General features: G+C 44.9%; 1 protein-coding gene across 5 annotated transcripts in view; it reads left to right on the top strand.

Annotated features, from left to right (window-relative positions):
- The window catches only part of SPECC1 (sperm antigen with calponin homology and coiled-coil domains 1), a 543,118-nt gene that overhangs the window by 325,668 nt on the left and 196,276 nt on the right, over positions 1–21,174 (top strand). For all 5 annotated transcript variants that reach the window (XM_077294264.1, XM_077294265.1, XM_077294266.1 and 2 more), the window contains 2 exons: positions 14,273–14,480; positions 20,506–20,579. In XM_077294264.1, coding sequence (XP_077150379.1) covers positions 14,273–14,480; positions 20,506–20,579 — 282 coding nt within the window. The remainder of the gene's footprint in view (positions 1–14,272; positions 14,481–20,505; positions 20,580–21,174) is intronic.

The raw sequence follows: 21,174 nt of genomic DNA, 5'->3' as shown, positions 1-21,174 counted from the left end.
TGTATGACATGGTGAGCGGATGTGACGTCCGGTTGCCTGGGTAACCGGTAAACACAGTCAGTGATAGCTGGTAATAGCGGTGTTGCAGCGCTTAAGAGTAGTGCTTGGAGTCCAGTGGTGAGAGGTCGCTGTAGAAAGGTCACTAGTAACATGCAAAAGCAGAGCACTTAAGAGAATGATAAGATGGATGCACCTAGAAGAAAAGTGCCCACATGGATATTTGTAGTGGATAGATGAATTCCTTGTTGGTGGTGATCCTAGGGGATATCCTTGTGACACGTGAGATGGTAGACCGATGTGGGTGGAAGGACGGTCCAATACAACAAGCAGAAATGAAATATATCTCAATATAAACGGTTCTAGTGGCAAAAGAGGAAAACAGAATTAGGCAACAATAAATACATATTGCGATAGTACATAGGCCATGCAATGGCTGAAGTCCGTACACATCAGTTCACAACCCCGCATAATGGGACCGTCAGTAGGCAGCATGATTCCATTGTTAGATAAAAGAGGCTAAATCGTAGTCTCTATTGAGTCCCAATGGGTGAAGTGTATCTAGGGTATGGATCCAAAATGCCTCCCGTCTCTTTAAACGGGCAACCCGATCCCCACCCCTCCTGAATGGGGGGACATGCTCAATAACCTGGTATCGTAGTTGTGTGACAGTGTGGTCCTGGTTATGGAAGTGAAGGGGAAGGGGTAACAACAGGTTCTTGCGGCGGATCGTAGATTTGTGTTTAGAAACACGGTCTCTTATTGGTTGTGTAGTTTCCCCTACATACAGGAGTCCGCAGGGGCACTTGATTAGATATATCACCCATGATGAGGCACACGTGAAGAAATCTGGAATGTGGAATGCTTTACCGGACCGAGGGTGGTGGAAAGATGAGCCTTTGAGAACATTGTTACATTGGGCACAGTTAAGGCATGGGAAGGTCCCCATGCGTGGATTCTGTAAGAACCGCTGGCGAGGTATGGAAGAGTTTGTACCCAGGTCTGCCCTGACCAGAGAATCCCTGAGATTAGGTGGACGTTTGAAGCAGGGAAGAAACGGGTTCTGAAATTCGGGTACTTTTGGATATCCTTTTGATAGCAGGTGCCAGTGTTGGCGTATTGACCTATGTAGTATATATGAGAATGGGTGGTATGCATGGATGAACGGAATACGGTTGAGGGCTCTATTGGGTCGTGGGGTGGGAGGGGCTGTAGCCTTTGCCAGTACCGAGGGTGGATAACCCCGTTGGGAGAATTTGGTGGCCATCTCTCGGAGGCGTACTGGTTTGAGTTCCACGTCTGACACAATCCTGGAAACTCTCTGGAATTGTGATTTTGGGACTGAATTTTTGGTGGCCGGAGGATGGAAGCTCGTGAAATGCAACAGGCTGTTGCGGTCCGTGCTTTTTGTATATAGGTCAGTGGTTATCGTGCCATTCGGTTGTAAGATGACCAGGGTATCCAGAAAGTTAATCTGTGTGACACCGTCATCATGTGGAAACGTTACATTGATGATGTATTCTGCATATGGGGGGGCTCGTTGGAAGCCCTCGCGGTGTTTTTCGATTGGCTCAATACAGCTTGGCCGGGTATCTCCTTCACCATGTCACATAGTACCACACAGATTAACTTTCTGGATACCCTGGTCATCTTACAACCGAATGGCACGATAACCACTGACCTATATACAAAAAGCACGGACCGCAACAGCCTGTTGCATTTCACGAGCTTCCATCCTCCGGCCACCAAAAATTCAGTCCCAAAATCACAATTCCAGAGAGTTTCCAGGATTGTGTCAGACGTGGAACTCAAACCAGTACGCCTCCGAGAGATGGCCACCAAATTCTCCCAACGGGGTTATCCACCCTCGGTACTGGCAAAGGCTACAGCCCCTCCCACCCCACGACCCAATAGAGCCCTCAACCGTATTCCGTTCATCCATGCATACCACCCATTCTCATATATACTACATAGGTCAATACGCCAACACTGGCACCTGCTATCAAAAGGATATCCAAAAGTACCCGAATTTCAGAACCCGTTTCTTCCCTGCTTCAAACGTCCACCTAATCTCAGGGATTCTCTGGTCAGGGCAGACCTGGGTACAAACTCTTCCATACCTCGCCAGCGGTTCTTACAGAATCCACGCATGGGGACCTTCCCATGCCTTAACTGTGCCCAATGTAACAATGTTCTCAAAGGCTCATCTTTCCACCACCCTCGGTCCGGTAAAGCATTCCACATTCCAGATTTCTTCACGTGTGCCTCATCATGGGTGATATATCTAATCAAGTGCCCCTGCGGACTCCTGTATGTAGGGGAAACTACACAACCAATAAGAGACCGTGTTTCTAAACACAAATCTACGATCCGCCGCAAGAACCTGTTGTTACCCCTTCCCCTTCACTTCCATAACCAGGACCACACTGTCACACAACTACGATACCAGGTTATTGAGCATGTCCCCCCATTCAGGAGGGGTGGGGATCGGGTTGCCCGTTTAAAGAGACGGGAGGCATTTTGGATCCATACCCTAGATACACTTCACCCATTGGGACTCAATAGAGACTACGATTTAGCCTCTTTTATCTAACAATGGAATCATGCTGCCTACTGACGGTCCCATTATGCGGGGTTGTGAACTGATGTGTACGGACTTCAGCCATTGCATGGCCTATGTACTATCGCAATATGTATTTATTGTTGCCTAATTCTGTTTTCCTCTTTTGCCACTAGAACCGTTTATATTGAGATATATTTCATTTCTGCTTGTTGTATTGGACCGTCCTTCCACCCACATCGGTCTACCATCTCACGTGTCACAAGGATATCCCCTAGGATCACCACCAACAAGGAATTCATCTATCCACTACAAATATCCATGTGGGCACTTTTCTTCTAGGTGCATCCATCTTATCATTCTCTTAAGTGCTCTGCTTTTGCATGTTACTAGTGACCTTTCTACAGCGACCTCTCACCACTGGACTCCAAGCACTACTCTTAAGCGCTGCAACACCGCTATTACCAGCTATCACTGACTGTGTTTACCGGTTACCCAGGCAACCGGACGTCACATCCGCTCACCATGTCATACAGCCCTGCTAATAGCTGCATCGAGCGGCTAAGTCTAGCGCGACGTCACTTCCGGTCTGCGGCGCCGACGCCGATTGGCTTTCCAGCACTGTTTGTCCCGCCCTGATCTCTATGTAAGGGCGATACTACCGCACACCGGCAGACCAGCGGTGGAATCCGCGTCTGCTCCCACCTAATCCAGCCACGGTCTCTATAAGGTAATTCTTCACAGCAGCATATAGGGCTTCTTCCTGGTTCACAAATAGGAGGTTTTCCTAACCCACCACTGCGTGTCTCTCCCTCTCTGTATACCCATAGTACCGACCCTGTATATTACAGCTTTAAGGTATGGTCCACCATATACCCTTTAACTCTCTATACCCACCTACTATTAAGCATTTCTCACATGTTTCCGCTTGGGATTCTGTTTACATGCCCACAGACGCCGTTACTGTGTGTCTACCATCCCTTTTGTCTCACTTGCTATTACAGCAGTACGGTACGTATCTCACCTCTCTTACTTGTTTGGGGCACCAACACTTCCCAAAAATTGTCCTATAACTATGGAAGCACTCTAACCTGGATACTCAGGACGTCCCTCTAGCATATGTCTCCAGTACACATTTGACCATTTTTGTGAATTATGCCAAAATATTATCCTCAGCATTATGTATATACTTTCTTTGTTAAATATTTCTAATTTTGTTATGATTTTCATTGTCACATTTTGTTATGTTTCACATGTAGTTACTGACGAAGGTCCAGGTGTTGGACCGAAACGTTTATTTTGTACCACTACAAATAAAACTCACGCTAAAGGCATCAAGTTGAGTGCTAGGTTCTTTTTGATTATGATACATGCTGCCCGTCATGCCCCATTCGTCGTCTGTCAGGTTCACTTTAATATTGTCATGGACTGTGCAGATGAAACATCCAAAAACAAAAATCACACTAATGAGACATTTCTGGTATTGTGACACTGGAATGTTCCTAAACATGATGCATGACAGCTATGAGGAACTTGGATATTCTGCAGCCACCCTGAAGCCTGTCACAGACGCAGGCTGTTCTATACTGATTGGCACTGAACCTCATATACATAGCTGTTCTCTGTGAATGACTTTCATTTCATATAATGGAGGCATCAAGAGGTTTTCTTTTTCTGGGCTCCATACAAACTGCATCACTGCTAGGTTGGAATAGCTCTGTAAGGAGATGGAGATATTGCCCACATTCCCCCTTGAAGAATAAGTGTAATGTGACTTGTGAGATGCGTTTATATGGTGTTTTGTCCGAAGGTAGGGAGAGTTAGAATTAACGATTGGGACTAGCCCAAAGTGGGAGGAGGGGGCTAAGCTGAAGAGACAGACAGATTTCTGTCAGATTGGGCCCATTGTGTGCCGAAAGTAGACCTATGGTCTAGACAGTAGCAGTGCCGCATTATTTGGGGGTCCCTAACGTGAGAGGAGACCATGACAGAGGATAGCGAGATCCTAGTGGAATGAATGAGAGAAGTGATTGACTGGAGATGAGTCCAGGGGAGGGACGCCTAGCAATATGGCCTGGAGTTTATATGAGCGTGTCCTGGGCGGGAGAGAAGGTAAGTACCGGCCATACTGGCAATATAGTTTGTAACACCCCAGGTAACCGGTTGTTACAGTGATGTTGCCTTCATTTCGGGGAGGGTGATATCACGCTTGGAGGCAAGGAGGATTCTCTTTACCAGGTAAGTTACTCATATTCAACACAATCTGAATCCAGGCCAGAAGGGGGAGCTCAGGACCCGGATTCAGGGGAGCTTCCCTTAGCGATAAGGCTTCCTGGTCTGGATGAGGAGTCAGGCAGTCTAGAGGAGAGCGTGAGAGGAGAAGGACGTCTGGAATAGAAAGAGGGGCCGAGCAGCCACGTGGGAGCTGAGACCCCTGGAAAGAGTGAGAATTTGAAGGAGTTGAATAGTGGAGGAGCTAAGAGAAAAGGAGCACAGTGGAGGAAGAGGCTCAGCAGGGGAACAGCGTAAGGACACCCTCAGAGCCAGAGTGCAGAAACCAGGTACCGGGAGCCTGAGGCCGTGTTGTTCTCCAGGACACGCGACAGAACAGGAGGGCATAGGACTGTATATCAATTGCCTGCATCAAGTCTGAGGGGAAGCAGTAACCTGAGAGCCTGGGTCATGATAGAGACCCTATAAAACAGCTTGCACTGCCTATTGTGCAGACATCTGTCTTAGGACAGGAGAGTGGGGACTTTGCAACCAAGCTTCAAGTGGACCTTGCCAACTAAAGTAGCGCAAGTAGGAAAGGCTTATGGACCTCACCTGGTAGAGGGATCCCCTATTGCCTCCAAGCCGGCCAGACCACAGCTACCCTGCACTTGGTACCCTGGACTGAGGACTGCTATCATCAGTAAACCAGGTAAAGACTGCAAACCTGTGTCCTCGTTCTTTGCCATTCCATCCACCACACCATCGGTGCCCTACACCTGGGAAGCCCTGGGGGGACCCCGCTTCACCTGTGGGAAGCGTCACCATCTTGCTGCATACCATCACCCCAGGGGACCCCTTTAAGCAGCATCGGTCCCCACTGACTGAACACCCCAGGAGGTGTCACGAACACGAACTTTATTCATAAAACCCCTTTAAAGACATTCCCTTTTATTTGGGCGCCCAGGGCCACGGACCGGGTCGCAGCTACCGTGACATTCCCTTTAAGCATCGGACCCAGTACCGAGGACCCCAGGCCCTGGCGGGCGACTCAAGTTGATTAAAGGACTCTTTCTAATTGGACTGTAGTACTAAGCTGGGTTGTAGTGAAGTAGAACGGTGAAGATAGAAAGTAAGTAGAGAGGGAAGAATTGGAACTGTGTGTGGAAAATGCTCCGTGCTATGAAGGAAACATTCATAAAGTTGTGTGCTTGTTATCTGTACTCGTTCTGTAATTTCTCTCGGGATCAATAAAGTGTATCGTATCTACTGTATATAATCCCCACCAAGTTATAGTTTAGTAAAGTGTTTATTTTTGACTGTCACACAGTCTGTTCCTGGGCAACTAAAGTCATTGTTAACATGTGGCCTGCCAGGGCGCAGCACTCTCATATCACAAGTCCACACACCCAGCCAGGACCGCCACTTTCATGTAACGTATCGGGGCACAAGAGTTGAGTGCCTCACCCAGAGCTTCTGCCCGACGCCACGTTACAGCTTCACACATAAGTACTCAATTGCGTCCCATATAGCTTTCTGCAGTGTGTATGAGGTCTTCTACTGTACATTCTACATTTTGATTTTTCTACCATTGCCCTGTTCTATTATGTCACCTCTGATGCTTTTTAATGGAGATATTCTGATAATAGATTTGGATTAGTTTTAATACCTTCTTGCTATAATGTAATTTCACAGATAGCAGAAGCTTTCAGCATGCCGTAGATCTGAAGAATCGGCAACTTGTCATATTTCTTATGGTTCCTATAAAATAAATGGAAGTTCTAACACCAGTATGACCAATGCCTTACTTGTACATACCTTGGTCATCTCTGGTGAATTATTTGATATTCATGCTATATGCCCTGTCCCTGTGATTTATGATGGTTAATCGTCTTACCATGTATTACCGATGTAAAAAGTGCACCAGTCCCTAATAGTCTATTGTTTTCTTCTTTTTTTTTGCATGGATATGTTATGTACTGTTACTTATACATTTAGGAGTGTACAGAGTTTTATGTACATATGTTTCATCATGGATCTTGTTCTGCACGCACATAACAGAAAACCCACAATATTGCTAAATGTTCAGTTCATTTTGGGGTTATTTCTTTTATTGGTCCAGGTGTTTAAAATGTTGTTGGTTCCAGAAAGAAATCCGTGTGTGAGGCATCGGGGTGATTTGTGTTTTGTTCTGTGTCCTGGAGGATGGGGGTCACTGTATGCTGCGGATGGGAAAGCGGAGAAGGAAGTGGTGGGCCGCTGGATTTAGTAGACTTGAATATCAAGGCCAATCGGCACCCCTTAATGTGAAAAGGTCAGGGAATTCCAGATGTGCATGGAAGTTTATGAGGTGAGGGGAATACAGTAGAATCTGCCTGATGTTGCAAAAAGTCTTGGGAGAAATGGTAGAATTATTGAATATTAAGATTTAATAGAATCCAGCTGTATGTTTGTGTTTTTTCTTCTTTTTTTGTTGTTATACTTTATTTCCTTTCCTTGTTATATAAATATTTTTTTATTAGATGTCGAATTATACTTTCATACTTAAACCACAATTACATTGTTTGGTTTCTTTGTATTCCTTATTTTGTTATTTTTTTACATATTGATTTTATTAGATGATTATATTAAAATATTGTGCACATGAAAGAAATACTTTGCTAGGGGAAAAAAGCAATGCATAACGACATTAATTAGGAATCGGCAGTGGTGTGATCTGAAGTCTGATGTATATTCATGTTTTTAGAAAGTTTTACTTTCTTAGAAAAAAATAGTGAATATAGTTGTTTAATGTGATGCGTATGCAGATGTTTATCTTGAGTTGTGTATGTGTGGAAGCTGGTTGTGCTTCTTAAAGGGAATTAGTCACCAGGTTTTTTGCCACCTAATATGAGAGCAACATAATGAAGAGACTGAAACACTGATTTCAGCCACGTGTGACTTTCTGGGCTGCTTGCTGTAGTTTTTTTATTTTATTTTATAAAATCAGTGTTTTATGAGCAGGAGATTATCACTAGAGGAGTAGTAAACCTGTTGCAAGGTAGTCCAACCCCACCCCCACCAGTGATTGCCTATACACAAAAAGCAGCCAATCCGTTTTGGGGGTGGGGTTATTCAGAGCTCAGCATTCAGAGAATTGATAGATGGGGTATCAAAAACCTGTTGACACATTTCTTTTATAGATTGTAGAATCGCATGACTGTAAAGTTAGACTACATTCAGGTTCGTTTTATAGTCTGTAACCATAAAGACAGGTAGGTCTGTCATTGAGCGGCGCTCAACAAACTTTAGGCCACGCCCCTGACCACACTCATTTCACAGCTAGTCACACCCATATCCACTCCCCAACCACATCCATTTAGCACTGCTGATCACACTGTTTCATAAACAATAATTATAAACAGAAAAAAAATCAATTTATTTACAAGTAATGAATTAAAGTACATGCTATGCCTCCACTACTGTTTCTATTCTGTGCCCACTCACTTTTCTCCCCCATACTGTCTCCTCACAATATTCCCCTCCCTCCTCATACTGTCTTCTCTCACATCCCCCTGTTCACCATACTCTCTCCTCATATATTTACCCCCTCACTTTCTATACTGCCTGCTCACACATACCCCTGACTCCCCATACTGTGTCTGCACACATTCCATCACCCTCACTCCCAATACTCTGTCCACATACATTTTTCACATCAATACTCATACTGTGCCTGCATACATTCCCTGTTCTCTCCCCATACTGTCTGCACCCCTCCCAAATAACCACTGTTTCTGCACCCATCCCCCATACTGTTTCCTCATACATGACCCCCATTCCCCCATACTGTTTTCTCGTACATGCCCCCCATTCCCCCATACTGTTTTCTCGTACATGCCCCCCATTCCCCCATACTGTTTTCTCGTACATGCCCCCCATTCCTCCGTACTGATTTCTTGTACATGTCCCCCATTCCCCGTCAGTGATACATGATAAAACTACTACTCCCTGAGTAGTAGTTTTACCATGCTGGGAGTAGTAGTTTTATCATGGATTACAAGCACAGCATGCTGGGAGTAGTAGTTTTTCCACAGATTACTGACACTGCATGCTGGGAGTAGTAGTTTTTCCACAGATTACTGACACTGCATGCTGGGCGTAGTAGTTTTACCACAGATTGCTGACACTGCATGCTGGGAGTAGTAATTTTACTATTACTGTGCTCCCGCTCCTCACACTCAATACGCAAGTATCTGCACTGCGGACTATATACCCAAAGCATCACACACGTCGCCGCTCTGTGCACAGCGTACACCCAGTAGTTCTGTTATAAACAGTCTGCTCCGCACTCCTCGTACACACGCGGCTCCGCTCTGTACACCCCGTACACACGTGGCTCCGCTCCATACACCCCATATAAATGCAGCTCCGATCTGTACACCTCATACACATGCGGCTCCGCTCCGTGCACCTCGTACACACACGGCTCTGCTACATCCACATTGTGCTGTGCCTGCAAAAGAGGAGACAATTGTGCCTTCTCCTCATGGCCCTGTATGCTCCATTCTGGCTGCTGTCTTTAGTCCTCGTGTGTGCCTGCTTCTTCACTGCTGTGACTGACTGTCATGATATACAGGTACACTGGGACTCTGAGAGTAGCCACAACGGAGCACACAGGAACTGCTGCTTCTGGAGGTCACTGTTCTTGCTTTGGCTGCAGAAATTACCTCAGTCCAGGAGTAAGTAAGCAGGAGGCAGCTGAGCTCTCTCTGAACGATGAGAAGAGGGGGAAACAGAGAGGGCATGTCCTGATACAAGAGGCGGCGTGTCCGCAGCTTCTCACTAGTACAGTGCGGGAAAAGAAGATCCCGGCTCAAAATCGAGACTGTCCCGCTGGATCCGGGACGGTTGGGAGGTATGCTAATATCAAGGCTACCACGTTGTTCTTTCCACTGGAAGAGGATTACCACCGCTGCCCTGCAAGGCTGTAGCCTTAGTTTCTTCCAGCTAGTAGAACAGGTTTGAAGCCTGGTATTAGTAGTACAATTTAAGACTGCTTGACTTGTACTCACGGCCGCTGCCCTGCACCTCCTGTCACCGCTTGCTACTGAATACTGTGTGAGCAGTGACAGGGAAAAATTGTAGCTCGAAGTACAGCTCTGGGCTACAATAAAATGAGGCCTGGTTTTCCCCACATCTACATAATGGACAGCTCACGGGGCGTACTCATTTCACAGCTGAAGCAGCCACAATATTGGAAATGCGGTTGGACACAGCCTGCAGTCTCATACGGGCTATGGCTGCAATATTTGCGGTAAGGCCGCAGTGACACTACCGTATAACATGGCCAAGTGCTATGCGATAAAACATCGCATAACACTCGGCCCAGTGTTAATCTATGGGGTAGTGCAGAGCCCCAGAGTCCTGGTCGTGCAGTATTGTCGCTCTGCCACTAAGGGGAGTGATGGTACGTCTGATTTTACTAAAAGAGTTCACCTGACCAGGTATCACAGTCACACATTACACTTCACACTCCGGCCACCAGGGGGAGCAAAGGGTTCTATTTACTAGGCCACTCTCCACACTCTGGTAAAACTGGGGGTTGGATAGGAAGTTAGGGAGAAGCTGACTGGGTTCTGCCCAGGTAGCATCTAGTGAGAGGAGAGCGTTGCTTGGGAAGACTCAGGGGGGTCCCTGTCAGGGGTGGGATCCTGACAGTGGCCTAGCAATAGACAGATCGTTACGGAGCCGCGCCTGCACTTCATTGCGGCGGCATCTTAAGAAAGGACAAGAAGCGGAGTATATTGTTGGAGAAGTGAGAAACGAGATCACAGCACCAGGAGATAATACCGGGAGGAGTCGTGCCCTAAGATCGTGGCAACATCCTTCTAAGGCGTGTAGCCGGAGGCCGGAACGCCAAGGGAGTAATAGGCTCTACGCATCACTCCAACTACGGCAGGGCAGTTAACTTTAGGTTGGCTGTCTCACCTTTTCACCTAAGCAGACAACGGAGGCAATTGTGGGAGAGGGGCGTCTCTAGGGTCCCTATAAAATAACTCCAGGCCTACCCCGTCATACGGGTGCGTCCTATCCATACTGGGGGACGGAGAGAGAGAACATCAGAAACAGATACAAGAGTTGTGAGGACTATCCCATGGTGCTCAGCAGGGAGGTACTACAACACACAGGCGCTAGTAGGAAGGCTATCGATTTCCACCTGTAAAGGGAACTCTGGATGTGCCTTTGGACCGGCCGGTCTCAGCTTGCCCTGTTAGCAGTGCTCTGGATAGTGGATGCCGAAGTCTACAGTAAAAGGTAAAGAGACTGCAACCCTGTGTCCTCGTCATTTACTGCGATCTACACCATCACCACCTACACCTCTGGGAAGCCCTGGGGACATACTTCACCTGTGGGAAGGTAAACCATCTAGCTGCCATTCCATCACCCCAGCGGAACCCTAACAGCGTCGGTCATCCTGACCGAATACCACAGGTGGCGTCACGAACACTTGACAGACTTCTACCTACTCCTTTGATTGGGCGCCCCTTAGCAGGGCCACGGACCGGGTCGGGCCACCGTGACATCCCCAGAACCGAGACAGAGAGAGACCCGGTACCGAGTACCCCACTGCCCTGCGTTTGGGGGCCGCTCCAGTAGCTCCCATCTGAGATTATTTTCTCATGCTGATTCAGCATGAGAGAACAATCACAGCATGCTGCAATCGGCAGCAAGACTCGGCTCACTCGCACCCATACAAGTCTAAGGGTGTGAGTGACGGCGGCAGCAGAGGAGATGGAGAAATTACGTAGCACTGACACTCAGCTCCCACTCGCAGCAGAGCCAGAGCCGAGCGTCATTAGCATCTCACATCCAACGCTCTTTCATCGGATGCTATACGCTAGTGTGACTCCGGCCTAAGTGTCGTGCACTGACACTCACCTTCAAATAAAAATGTCAGCCCCCTGTGGCTGCAAAAAAAAAAAATTATAATTTTTTTTTAAAAACTGTTCATTTTTTTACTTTTTAAAAATAAATGAGTACATGATCATAAATTATTAATACACAAATTAGATATATACTCAATAATACAAATTGGTATACTCATCGATTGTCATTTTCCCCAGTTTCCCCCCTTTGGTCCTCCTTTGGACTACATGACTTCTGTTCCGACCTGCTGGATCACATCGGGTTCTGTTCCGAGTTGCTGGAACACATCGGGTTCTGTTCCGACTCGCTGAATCACATCGGGTTCTGTTCCGACTCGCTGGGTCACACCGGGTTCTGTTCCGACTCTCTGGATCACACCGGGTTCTGTTTGTAAAAGTGACAGCCGGCTCACAATGTCAGTCTATGGAGAATGAGGCTTTATAGACATACATTATTACAGCAACTTCCAGCTCACACACAGAGCGCAGTGTAATTCCAGCAAGTTGGAATAAGAGTCATGTGAGTAAGGCCGGTTTCACATTTGCGTATCTGTGCGCAGCATTTGATCTGCGTAGATCCACATGCATCTTGCGTGCCTATCTTTACCATGGTGTACGCAGGGATATGCGTTTGCATCAATTCGCATGGGTATGCATGCGTCGTCCCGCGGTGTGCGGCGGGGTCCAGTGAATGCAACATGTTGCATTTTTTGAGGTGTCAATCATGCGCAGTCATTCCGCATGTGGATGGAGTGTGTGAAAACAACCCATTACTGTCTATGGGAGCGCATTTGTACGCAAGGACATGCATACGCATGCGTTCGATGGGCTTTCGTAGTTCGGACTGTGCATGTCCAGGAACTGTTTTGAGACACACCCATTGAGACATGCCCTCCTGGAAATATCGAATGCATGTGCATAAACAACGGAAACGCAGGCAAAAACTCATACAAACGCATGCACACGCAGCGTTTTTTTTTTTGCCGTTATGCATAACCTGTTGCAGATAAAAAACGCTGCGTAAACATGCGTTTTGGCTTGCGTTTGCGCATGCAGAAGATACGCTGCACACAAGCGCTAATGTGAACCTAGCCTAAGAGGAATGAAGCAGCGATGGAAATCGGGGAAGGCTGTGATCGATGAGCATCTTACCACACTTGCACTGTTGTGGGAATGCTTATTTAAGTAATAAATACTTGTGAAGGTGTCCACATCCATTAAGTTTGGTTCAATGAAACAGCAGACAATCCTGGCGTTGTCTATAAGAGTGCATTCGCACATCAATATTATATGGTCGGTGCTCGGAGCACAAATCCTACCGGACCGCAGGTCTTTTGAGCCAAACTAATAGCCTCATACTGCATATGCCTTTGAGGCTGTCGGTTTAGCTCAGGAGACCCATGTGCAGGTCAAGTATTGTGGTCCAAGCTTGGAGCATATAATACAGATATGTGATTGCACTCTTATGGACATAATGCACCCCAACACTGAGGCTGAGAGGCTACAAATAATAGGGCTGTGAGAAATCACTCTAGACTAGTGAAATTTTAGTTTTAGAAGTTTCAATGCTATAATAATATTTTGACTTCATAATATAAACTCAGAGCTGCTAGTGGTGAGGATGAGTCAGTGATGATACTGAGGTTTGCAATCTTATCTGAAGTATTAAGCGTTTCCTTTGGGATGATGTGTACAGTCTGGCACTTGTTGTTTCCTGGTGATCGTGGTGTGATGAATATATCATGGTGAATGATGTAATAGCCGAACCCCAGGGCTCTGAACATTTGGGCCTGTTCCATATGTGCTAATGGACACGCCTTTGTTGATGCGGTAAATGTCTGTACCCTGCGGTATTGTTAATCTTCACACACAGTCAGCGTTCATCCTGTTCAACCTTAGTGACTTATGAAATTAGGAATGATTCTGTGATCAGCCGAGCCCTGAGCAGATGAACACAACAAGCTATGGAGCCGCCGTCCTACACAAGTGCTGTAGGCCAAGGCTTGGAAACACTACTGACTAAGGCTGCCGTCACACTAGCAGTATTTGGTCAGTATTTTACATCAGTATTTGTAAGGCAAAACCAGGAGTGGAACAATCAGAGGAAAAGTATAATAGAAACATATGCACCACTTCTGTATTTATCACCCACTCCTGGTTTTGGCTACAAATACTGATGTAAAATACTGACCGAATACTGACAGTGTGACTGCAGCCTAAGGGCGCAGTTGTATGTTGAAAATGTTGAAAATATCAGTTTTATTTAAAACATTACATACCAAAAGGAGAAAAAGCTGCAGTAAAAAAGTGATAGGAAGCATGTAAAAGAAAAAACAAAAACACAATGAAAAAACGTAAGTATCCTAATTTAGTTAATTAGAAAACCTTCCCCATCTATGAATGAAGCCTGAAAAGATGCAAAAGATTTAAAAGAAAAAAAAAAAAGGATCTTCGAATTCTTGTAAATTCATCAAATATTGTGTTGATTGATGGATTTGGAGCAAAATCTTCAAGTGCAAAAAGAAAGAAAAATTTTACTTAACCTGTAATGATGAATCGTGGACTAAATGGTTTTATCCTGTCTAATGTGCCACAGGTAGAGACCGAGTGCCATGACCTGAAGGAGCTGGGGGACCAGAGGGAAGAGCAGCTGAAATCTGCAAACAAGAAGCTTCAGGAAAGGAGCACCGAGAGAGAGTGCGAGATCAAAGACATGAAGGACACCATTTTTGAACTGGAGGACCAAGTGGAACAACATCGTGCTGTGAAACTACATAACAACCAACTTCTCAGTGATCTGGAAAGTAAGTAGGCAATCCCTGCATGTGTTGTGGCTGTCGATCAGCCTTGAGACATGCAGCCGCGGTGACTCGAACATATTATTCGAGCACGACGAAATTACTCGATTAGCACCCGAGCATGCTTGGTTACACCTTATCCCAGCACGTTCGCTCATCACTACTGCTGAACTCAATGACTGGCTGCAGTATTGTCAATGTGACGCCAGCTCTACATACAGTAATAAACACTGGGATCATCAGTGGAGGCGCTACGCTGGACCTGGGTAGTGTGACTAACGCTCAGTTTGTCTTTTTTTAAAGGCTGTCACTAACTATGGCTAAGTTCAGATTTGCGTTCGGGGGCTTTGCGGAGGGCTGCGTACGTCCTCCATTAAGCCCCGCCTACTTCCACATACTTCTGCATGCGTCCTGCGTACCTATCTTTAACATTGGGTACGCAGGACATGCTGATGTGTGCGGATGTGTTGTTTTGACTTGCCCACTGACCGCATGGGAACGCAACAAAACGCAACTTGTTCCCATGCGGTCGGCGGGCACGTCAAAACGACGCATCCGCATACATCCGCATGTCCTGCGTACCCAATGTTAAAGATAGGTACGCAGGACGCATGCAGAAGTATGTGGAAGTAGGCGGGGCTTAACGGAGGACGTACGCAGCCCTCCGCAAAGCCCCCAAACGCAAATCTGAACCTGGCCTAAGTTCACCATCTGTCTAGGCAAAATTCACGGATGCTCCCGGGCCCATAGCTAAGGTCAAAATTGTGGCTTCTGATGGGAACTTGGCTGCCATTAGACAGCTCTTCAGGTTTTCACAATCACTTTATGGGGGCACCATTTGGATGCTATGTGTGCTGTGCTAGCTCCAGTCGCAGCAGATATTTTGAGAGCAGTCCATACAAATACCCCCCAATTCTGTCTTCAATATGCGGCAGATGTTCAGACGTTCAGCAGCGGGGGGCCATTCAGCACCAGGCCCACCCAGCTCACAGGCCTCATAGGAGTCGCTTGTCCTACCGCTGCTGGCAGTACAACACTGCATGAACTCTGCACTTTGCCAAAATGCTGCCTCCCAAGCAAAAGTGTCTGTTCTCTGAGGCAGTTGTACAGTCAATCTCTCTATCTCCATTTTCACTTTTTTTACCTCTGGCAGCAAAATGGCAGGAAGCGCCCCTAACAAAATCATCCGTGAGGTGTTTTATTAAATGGAGATGGTATACTCCATATTTTTGGTACCAAAGCACAGGCCTCATGGGGTACATCCGTCACTCGATTCGTGCTGCCCAAATGACAGGCAGCAGGTAACAGATCCTGGCATTATTGCAGCCAGGTACACTTTTAGGTTACTTTCACAGTAGCGTCGTACGACGCACGACGAATTGCGTAGTTGCGACGTACCGACGCTAGCAGTGAATGCGCCGCACAACGGGGGATAGCGGATGCTGTTTTTCAACGCATCCGCTGCCCCATTGTGAGGTGCGGGGAGGAGGGGGCGGAGTTCCGGCCGCGCATGCGCGGTCGGAAATGGCGGACACGACGCACCAAAAAACTTTACATGCAACGTTTTTTGGTGACGACGGTCCGACGCAACCGTCGCACGACGGTTGCGACGTGTGGCAATGCGTCGCAATGCGTCGCTAATGTTAGTCTATAAAGAAAAAACGCATCCTGCAAGCAATTTTGCAGGATGCGTTTTTTATCCACAACGACGCATTGTGACGTGCAGTGCACGACGCAAGTGTGAAAGTAGCCTTACTGATTCAGAGGAAGCATAGTTTACAGATCAGGGGGGTCATATGCAGAGACGATGCTAGTCCGGCGCTACCCTCAGTCAGTTTTTTCCAGTGCCGTTAGAGGTGGTTGACAGATCTCTTGCCACATACACACTTTTGAGAGACCAGTCAATCATCTAGGGTGGTACAGAGTGAATCCAGAGTGGGCGCAAAACTTGTCATCCGTGCTTAAATTCTGCTGCCGGATCTTTAAACAATGGCCCCAATTCATCAAAGAGATTATACTAGAATTATTTTGAAAATCGCTTTGAAAAGTTGCAAAAATGTTTGTGCAACGTGGAGTTGAAAAAAATTTTTGGGCACATTTTACAATTTTTTTTTTTTTACAATGGCAATTTCTCCCAGCTCTGCTAAAATGTGCAAAGTTGGGGTGGGATAGGGGCACAACACGAAGCTTGTCTGATTTCATGTCAAGCTGTGGCATTCCGTACACAAGAAATCTTAGATTCGTTGCAATGGCGCTTAGGGGCGTCTGACTCCAGCATGCCCCTCCCCAAGACCGGCGTGAAAATCGCTGCTCTTGATCAATTGAGGCCATAGTGTTTCAGAGTAAAACATACCTGGCTGCAATTGTGCAGCGAAGCTCTGATTCATGCTGCCTGTTTAGTACAGGACAAAGGTTCAAGGGGAATTTCCATCTGCAAAATCGTATCCCAATATGTAGTAGGTGTAATAATATTAGCAAACGCCTCCAATTAGAAATGTAGCATAGTTCTTATGATTGGTTATGTCACTTACCCCATGTGCAGGGCATTGTAATAGCTTAGGTATCCATGGTTACGACCACTGATATAGTGACATTTAGCTGTTCGTGGCAATGCCCCGCAAATGGGGTAAGTGACAGTGAATCAGAAAAACTAGGCTATATTTCTTATTGGAGGTATTTGCTAATAATATTATTACACTTACTACATATTACGATAGGATCTAGGAGATGGGAATACCGATTAATGCAGGTCATATATCCATGCTCTCACAAGGAAAACCTGTTAATCTTCTTTTCAGAGTGCTACTAGGGGTGACAAGTTTTTAAGAATGTTATTTTGTGGCATGTAAGAAATCTTGTATGACAGGTCTGGACACCATACTACCGAAACATGGTGCATGCACAGGCTCGGACTGGCCCATAGGGTAACAGGGGAATCCCCCGGGGGGCCCCTGTGCAGGTCTGGGCCCCCTACCCCACTGTATGAGCAGTACTTGGCATAATTCAATTGATTCGGGACAGAAAAAGCAACATCTCATCACTAATCAAATTACCCAGTTTATTATGATATAGAGATATAGGTACATTTGTGAACGAGGGTAGTGTAATATTTGTATGCAGGTGGGCCTCCAAAGTCCTTGGCACTCCAGTCCGACACTGTACATGCATGTGACCCATTACTATAGTGCATGTCCCATTATAGCCTGTGCCGAGTGATGTAACCTGAAACTTGTGGGACCCAATGCAAAATCTCCAACAGAGCCCCCAACGATCATGGGTCTATAATAGTATTTGTCTTCTCATATGGATCAAAAGGATCATTTGGCTCTTTGGCAGTTGTTACACCCATCCATGTCTGTGCCAGACTAACCCCCCTAGATTTCTGCCTCTTCTAGTTCATAGTCCCTGAGGGGCTTCTGTGGTCTTGTTTCCCTTCCCTGCCCCCCCAGTCCAGTGCAATAATGTGTAAAAGGTGATTGAACACACAACTCCCGCTGACTTTGTCTTTTTCCAGGCAGGAAGCTGGTTGTGATTAGATAATATAGCAATAGAGGTCAACTTTGTGTGGTGTGTCAGAGGGCAGTCTCAAAGGAAACTTGGGAAATCCAGACATGGAAGGGGGCGAGCGTACACCCGTGATTTATGGGTAGGACTGTGCCTCCACATAACATGACTCTCCAGAATATATAGCATGTACTGGCCATTATATATCTCAAGGCAATCACAACATCAACTACATTTGCCGTGTTGTGATAGAACGTGATGTAAGGAAAGGGTGCAATGCAATTCTGATAGTTAAGACTAATATTAGCAATGTGCAAACTTCCTTAGTAAAATTCCTTTAATCCAACTTAATTGGGACCAGACACGTGCTGGATAAGCAGACAGTCATAGAAAAGTATATGGAATTAACTGGGAAGGGGCATTCCATAATCTAATGGGAACATTAAAATTTGCTGAAACTATTACGAGACTTTTATTTTTGTGCTGGTTTATCACAATTTTCAGATGATTGGATGCTAAAATAAAGAGGCCGACAGAGATGATGTGTCACCAGGAGATGCCATGTGTCCAAGGAATAATGGTTACATGGGCGCCACTACAATAATAAAGGACGCACAAGGCATAGTGCGAAATACAGCTACAATACTGAAAAAGGGAAAGATAAATATGCAAAAGAAGGTGCATCCAGATTTGAAAATCCATAGAAAAGTGTACATAAATAACAGCAAAGAAATAAAAACAATTAAAATAGGCATTGACTAAAGTGCCACTATAGCAGAACTGAAAAATGGTGTTTGTGACCCACTCAAGGGGCAATATAATAATTATTTGTAAAGAACCAACCAACATACATGGTGGATACAAAACTATATGACCTCTCTGATCAAAGAAATGCTCAATTATGCAGAATATGTAAGATGCTGGTTGCTAAAAATTGGAAAAAAAAAAATAATGTTGGTTGAAAAGTGGATCAAAGAACCTTTAAATAACTAATGGAATAATGCAATATCAAATATACATATTAATAGGCAATAAAAGCAAAGGGAGGCACCAAGAGCAGGAAATAGATCAAGTAAATACCAAAACCAGGGTATAGGAAAAGTGTCCCTCACAGGGAACCGATCTGGTCCTATTTGTTTCGCCGAAACCTGGCTCCCTCAGGGGGTGGCCAGTAGTATTCTGAAGGATAGTATTCATTGGGATATGTAAATTGAGGACAATCATTGGGAATTGTTTAGTCGGATTTCCTCAATACTCTATATTGCGTAAAATTTAGACGAGGATCAGCAGTCGACTCATAAGAAAAACAGAACAGACGTCCTATAATGTCAGCCCTGCTACGATATGCCAATAATATATGATCACTGAAGGTAGAAACTTCTAGGACCCGCTGATGTGACTGAAGATGTTAGTGGAATACTGTGCCTCTTCACACTTACTAGACAAAGTGCCATTATTCTCGTGTGTTGTTTGTGATATCATAGTCGTACCACAGTTACCTGAATGAGAGCAGCACAGTTGGGGTCCTAGCAGTGGGACCCCCACAGATCTTATATTGATGCCATATCCTAGTGATATATCATTAATGGTTCTAACTACAGAACTCTTTAGATTACTGTGCACTTTACTAAACTAGAAAGCACATCATTCTCCTTCGTCTTCTTTTTTTTCTTCTTCCAGCCATGCAACCGAAAAACTCGATAAGAGCCTTGATGTTAAATATTTCTTCTTTTATGTGAAAGTCCTTGGAGACTTGGAAAAGAAAATCCAAAATCCATTAACTTGCTAATTCTGAAAGCATCAAAGCTCATGAAAAATGACGCTGGTATGATTTTCACGCTTGCATGAAGCAGTTTTAAAAGAAAAACAGGGGCCCGTATTTTTCATCCTTTGCTGGGGAGGGGGGGTTATTTTCATTCTACTTTGAACATAAAGTTCCATTTATACATTCATCAGTATCGTGGGTCCATCATGTGAAATCATAAAAAATGTGTAGCAACCGATAAGATAGGAATATACTGTTCATTTGATGCCAACCGAACCAATCCGAACACGATGGTTCTAATAGTTGCTGAGCGCAAGTGGACAAAAATGATTGAAGAAAGAGATCTGGCATGTGATCCAAGAGAATAGCAGAGTTTTGCTATAATGGAAATGTTCATGTTGCTGCAATGACAAAATATCAATTTGAAGAGCCTCAATGATAGGGATCATAAGTTATTTTGTGTAATCTGGTAATGAGTGAATCCTTAAATTATAGCTCCGGCCTATGTATAGCATTGTTACAGCCCTAATGTAATGCTCCCTAATAAAATGTATATTTTATTTTTTATATGATGATGCAAGATATGGAACATTTTTAGATGCTGTTTACTATCCTTACATGGGACTGTCCTGACATTTCAGGAGTTATTTCACATTACAGTGGGGGAACAGCACCACCCTGTGGCAACAATATTGAATTACCTAATTTTACTTCATGTCAAGCATCACGCTGGAATTGAGATCTGTGTTTTTTCCGATTTAGATAAAGTGGATAAACTGGAGGAACAAAAACAAGATTTGGAAAGACAACTAAAGCTCCTCACTAAGCAAATGAAGGTAAAATCTGAGTCAGATGTAGAAACAATGTGGATTTTAACTAACAATGTGGATTTTATTTATAGAAAGCCTTATTAAGCAGGATATTTCCTTTGTGATTCTTTGGCATGTATGATATATATATATATATATATATATATATATATATATATATATATATATATATGTGTATATATATATATATATATATATGTGTATATATATATGTATATGTACAGTGGGGCAAAAAAGTATTTAGTCAGTCAGCAATAGTGCAAGTTCCACCACTTAAAAAGATGAGAGGCGTCTGTAATTTACATCATAGGTAGACCTCAACTATGGGAGACAAACTGAGAAAAAAAAATCCAGAAAATCACATTGTCTGTTTTTTTATCATTTTATTTGCATATTATGGTGGAAAATAAGTATTTGGTCAGAAACAAAATTTCATCTCAATACTTTGTAATATATCCTTTGTTGGCAATGACAGAGGTCAAACGTTTTCTGTAAGTCTTCACAAGGTTGCCACACACTGTTGTTGGTATGTTGGCCCATTCCTCCATGCAGATCTCCTCTAGAGCAGTGATGTTTTTGGCTTTTCGCTTGGCAACACGGA

Source organism: Ranitomeya variabilis, chromosome 3 (genome assembly GCF_051348905.1).
Source record: "Ranitomeya variabilis isolate aRanVar5 chromosome 3, aRanVar5.hap1, whole genome shotgun sequence".
Classification (NCBI taxonomy): domain Eukaryota; kingdom Metazoa; phylum Chordata; class Amphibia; order Anura; family Dendrobatidae; genus Ranitomeya; species Ranitomeya variabilis.
The sequence above is the reverse complement of the archived record's forward strand: the minus strand, read 5'-3'. Positions and strand labels throughout refer to the sequence as shown.